Genomic DNA, 5,019 nt, shown 5'->3' with positions numbered 1-5,019 from the left:
GACGCAAGGCAGCTTCACCTGTCTTAGGACGAGGCCAGCGAATCTTGTTTGCGACGGCATGGAACATACAGACCAGCCACGAAAAAGCCACTCACCGCCATCATCCAATCCACATCAGAGGATCGGGCACCCGGCCGGTCCGCGCGAGAGAGAGGGAACTGGTGGTACATTTCCAGACCGATGGTACCCAGCATGTTCACGGGTGATTCAATACGCCCATTCTTTCCACTGGCCGGATAGGGGAGAAAAAGGAGGGCAAACGAGTCGCACCTGTCGCCAGCACGATCTCTCGCCCATCCCATCCTCTGCTTCCTGAACCTTTCCGTTTTGAGACTATTCAGCATACACAGCCGCGGGCAGCGCGACGGAGAGGTATGTCACCATCAAGCTGATGTGCGCCCCATCTCGGGAGATTAGCCACTGAGGGGAGATTAGAGCAAGCCACCAAATTCACGCAAGACGTGCCGCCCTTGGATAAGATCGGCCTGTAAGACAGACTGACAAGACCTCGCTAGCAATGCTGGGGGATGGAGCCCCCGAGGTCGCACTGAGGCATTAGAGGCAACGGCGATCGTCATCCTCGTCGTCACCTCCCCTCGGATACATGAACGCGACCGGACACGATTGCGTCGGGCAGGTGGAAGCATGCTGCCTTGCCCTACCTGCCACAATGTCATGTTCGAGGATAGCGCGCTTGCGGTAGAGCGAACGAGAAATGGGCCGAGTAAGCGGCTGGTTGGCACATGGCATCGACTGTCCCTTGAGCCGTGCTGGATATCTGATACTCGTTTCTAGCTACCAGCCCGAACAGCTAGCCAGTGATCCTAATTAGCATTTCCGGTTTAGACGTGACTTGACATGCATGGAAGGCTGAACATGCACGGGTCACAGAGCCTGCGGTTTTCCTTCCCCTGCGCGCGGTGCTTATTCGGGCTGACCGCCTAGAATAGCAGAAGCTTGTTCCATGTAAACTCGTCCGCCGTCTTGCCGCATGGCGATGCTCTTTCCAGAGAGTACCCCGAAGTCGCACGCGACAGTTCTGGTATAGTCTTGATTTCAGGTATACCCGGCATTGACACGCTTGATCATGCCTGGTAAAGCGGGTTCTTGGTATGGCCGAGAGCAAGCAGTCATGTTGCAGCAATAGACGGGACAGGCATGCCCCTGAGCAGAATCAGTAACAGAACATCCGAACACGACGAACGCCAGCCATCTCATGATATGCGATCCACTCTGTTGGGGTGCCGTACCCAACGCGAAAAGATAGCTGAGGCTGAGATGGGGATCTAGACAATTCCGCCTCACCAATGCGCTGTCATGGGGCTCAAACACTGTTAAAGCAAGTAACTTGACAGGGAGCTAGCAAGGGGCGCTGTGCTTTCTTCTCCCGCTGGTTTAGCACACCAGGCGCGCTAATAATGCTTGAAAAGCAACATGATCAATCAGAGGTACCATCTCAGGAGTCTGTTCAGCAGCAGGAGAACTGATACACCGGAGCCGAGACTGGAACATTGAAGCAATTGACGTCAAGACTCAAGGGCCGCCAGGGCTCCAGGGCTCCAGGGCTCTCTCAGCTTCTGCGCTCTGGTCCGATCCAGGATATCCGTGGGACCATGTTGGTTCGAATGATCGCCGTCCGGCGATGCTTGGCGAAGCAGGTTGCGCAGATATTTCCGGGTGATAGCCACCAGGGCTCGCGGTACATCGCCCTTCTGGTCCACTTGGGAAGCGCGTGCTGCGTGCTGACCAGAAGCACTGACATAGATTGGTCGAAAATCTCCAATCAGTCAGTCATTATTATGAGATGATGGCAGGAATATCCATCCAAATTGGAGCCCAATAATAGAACCATCCTTGATCTTGATGATGGCGCCCCATCCGAGTTCGAGAGAGTGTTTTTCGGCCAATTTCCCCAGCTAATAACGTGCACTAGCAAGCACCAATGGCAGATCCCTGAGGCCTATAGCCCAATGATATGAGCAGTTGGACTAAAAATCAAGGACTAGACCAGCTGGCCAGACTGTACGTGTAACGAAACAAATTAGACTGGGGTAAAGAAAGATTTGCTAACCATCACGCCCGCTGCTGGGCCCTCACCATTAAGTCCTGACGAAGCCGAACTCCGTAAGTCTGAGGGCCTGGTCCGGTCCACTCAGAGACCTGAGTAGTAGCTAATATGGAGCACTGGAGATGTACAGTATTTGCCCTAATATCGGCATACGGCCAGAGTCGGTCGTCCACCTTAGGGACTGGAACAGCCATGGAGAACTGTGTACCAGTGGCCGTAGTAGTCAAGTATCCATTGCAGGCAGTCATCCCATTGGCCCACTTCTTGGTGACGGAAGACCTTGACCGCAAAGAAAAGCGATGAGCGTTGTTGACGCGAGTCCCGTCCACGTCGCCGTAATCGTACTGCCAGCAGCTTTGCTTTGTGACGAAAAAGAGCTCTGCATGGCAGGCAGATGCATGCATATATTCATATAGGGCCTAGGTTATCAGAGGAGAGGATGCGGCCAACACGAGAATGCGGACATGCAGACAGGGTTCAAAGTTGGTCGTTACGAGCCAGGTGGGTGGTGGTGGTGGTAGCAGTGGCACTGGCACTGGCAGTGGCATGCGCGCGTACACACACACACACGCACGCACACGGCCTCCTCTCCTTTCCGTGATATGCGGATGCCGCAAGCTGGGCGATGGGGCACATGGCCGAAGTGTGACATGTTCGTGTCGGCGCACAGACTGCGTTCAGGGAGATGGGACTGACAAATCTAGGCCGGAGATGCAACGAGTCATTGTCTGTGCTCCGATTGATCATGGATCAGGGTCTCTTTCGAAGTTTCGATAGCAGAGAAACGAAACGATCCTTTAGTCCGGCCAATAGATAGCGCCGAACGGCTGAAGTTGCTAAGTGCGGGAAGCTAGTTGGAGCAGCGGCGAGAGGAGACGGAGGAGGGCGCTGTGTGGGCTGAGGGCGAGTAATGATCTGCAGTAGGGACGAAAACTACTGGATTTGTACGGAGAAGACCTGACACTTTCGCGAGGTTATTGGATATGCTGGCAGGCAGAGGGAAACCGATGCGTGTTGTTTGTCGACAGCGAATAGGGGCGGGCGTCTGATTCGATTTGGGTTGATGTTCATGTCAACCCTAGGTGCCTAGGTCCGTAGGTCCCTAGGCAGCCAAAGTCAGCGCATCAGCGCACCTCGCGGGTCTGTGCTGGGCCATGCCGGGCCAGGTGGTGTCACGCAGAGTTCATCTTTAACAAAATATCGAATTTTTTATTAGGCCAGCAGCCCAATCGCGGTGGATCTGGCTCCTCCGATAGCGCCTTCCAATTCCACATTGATCGGAGTGATATGTCCATGGGCGCATGGCATGGTAGAGGGAGTCCGGAGTGGTAGCAATAATCTTAGTGCGGCACGAGATGCAGGTTGGGCCTTGGGCCATGGGCCATTGGATGATGCCATCCACAAGTCAGATCAAGCGGTGGACTCCCCAAGGTGGATCGATATCTGTTTCTCGAATCTCGACAATGCTAAACCCAAAGCCGCTTTTCGAACCCGCATACCCTCGATGCACCCATTCTTTCAATTGTTATGCTCAGCCTTGAAGAGAGGATCAATCAGTGCAATGGGCGCTTCACTACTCGCAAGTACTGCCGTACAGTATCTACACTCGCACCAGACCCATCGACCTCTTGGAACAGTAACAAACAGTACGTAACCAAGTCCAAGCTACCTCGCGCTTGACGTCACGTCTTCTTGCGGGTACACTCGAAAGTTACGCCGCACAACGGCCGTTTTGCAAGGACCCTATGCGATGGTTCGGCCATATGGAACGTGTAAATCGGTCACGTACAGTAATTGTAGATACCGACTTACGTAGCCATACGATCCAGTGCTGCTTTTGGCAAGTTCACGAGGAGGCATCGTCCACGCGACCTTTGCCCTGCCTGTCACGTGCCTCATCGGCCTGCAAAGCTTCTTGAATCGTCAAGTGTGGTTTGGATGCAAGATATCGTGAAGGGGCGCGCATTGCACCTGATTTCCCCAACCGAAAGTGTGTCTGGCCAGTCCCGTACGCTCTTACCCCGTGTTTGTAGGGATTGTCGATTGATATATTGACGAAAAGTTACCCGTAGTCCTAGTCGCAGCCTAGCATCTCATATCTAAGGTGCACAGCATGAGTGGCGCTCGAATCCTCCGCCCAGACGTTTCTTGCCATTCGTTACCAAAGGGGCGGATGAAGCTAGCCACAAGCACGAATTAGTAGGCAGGTAGGTCAGCACCAAGCGTCTTCGTTCTAACGAGAGGGAGGAGAAGATCAATGGGCGGGCGGGCTTTTGGGCAGGACGCGATTGAAGCGATAGCCGGGCTCAGATGGCCCCCGAACTAAGACGTTGGTCCCAACGATGCAACTCTGACTAAACAAGACGTTTAACGCTCTCTGCGAATTGAAGCCTCGCACATCATGCACTGCAGTTGCATACAGGTCTTAGCAACCGAGGCCTTCCAATGGATGGAAAACATCAAGTACATGCGGACCTGAAACATAGAGAAACCGCGCATGCATTTGACTGAAGCCTAGGAATGACGATACACAGTGCTGCTCAAAATGGGAGGTACTCCCGTACTGCTGCCAGTCAGCCAGCGACGGCTGTTATCGGAACGTGCTGACCGCCACGCCACAGCGGTGGCAGTCCAAGACTTCCAAGCGCGTATGTACATTGGCAAAACCAAAGAGCATAACGACCTATCACACACAGGCAGACCTGCCGATGTGTCGAATGAGAGGTGTACAGTACAGTGAGCAGCATTATGGTGTGAAGAGAAACAAAACATCCATCATGCCGCCGACACGTCGGGGGCCGGGGTGTGCAGAGAGAGCGAGAGGTTGCACACTTGGGAATGCTGATGCTGCTACCAGCCTGGCCTGTGGCTCTGCCCTCAGAATCCCATTCGCTTTCAAAAAGAAAGGAGGTGCGACAAGTCAAACATGATGGCCCACGACCTGTCGGAAT

General features: G+C 53.9%; 1 protein-coding gene across 1 annotated transcript; it reads right to left on the bottom strand.

Annotated features, from left to right (window-relative positions):
* Window positions 1–1,526: 1,526 nt before the first annotated feature.
* Window positions 1,527–2,704, bottom strand: PG997_002452 (uncharacterized protein; the record flags this gene model as incomplete). Its single annotated transcript, XM_066806767.1, has 3 exons — window positions 2,647–2,704; window positions 2,222–2,447; window positions 1,527–1,755 (listed from the first exon to the last, which is right to left on the bottom strand). The coding sequence occupies exons 2-3, from the start codon at window positions 2,314–2,316 to the stop codon at window positions 1,527–1,529; spliced, it is 324 nt and encodes a 107-aa protein (XP_066674063.1). The 5' UTR covers window positions 2,317–2,447; window positions 2,647–2,704.
* Window positions 2,705–5,019: the final 2,315 nt, after the last annotated feature.

This window comes from Apiospora hydei (genome assembly GCF_038363865.1).
Source record: "Apiospora hydei strain CBS 114990 chromosome Unknown utg000003l_segment0_segment0, whole genome shotgun sequence".
Lineage (NCBI taxonomy): Eukaryota > Fungi > Ascomycota > Sordariomycetes > Amphisphaeriales > Apiosporaceae > Apiospora > Apiospora hydei.
The sequence above is the reverse complement of the archived record's forward strand: the minus strand, read 5'-3'. Positions and strand labels throughout refer to the sequence as shown.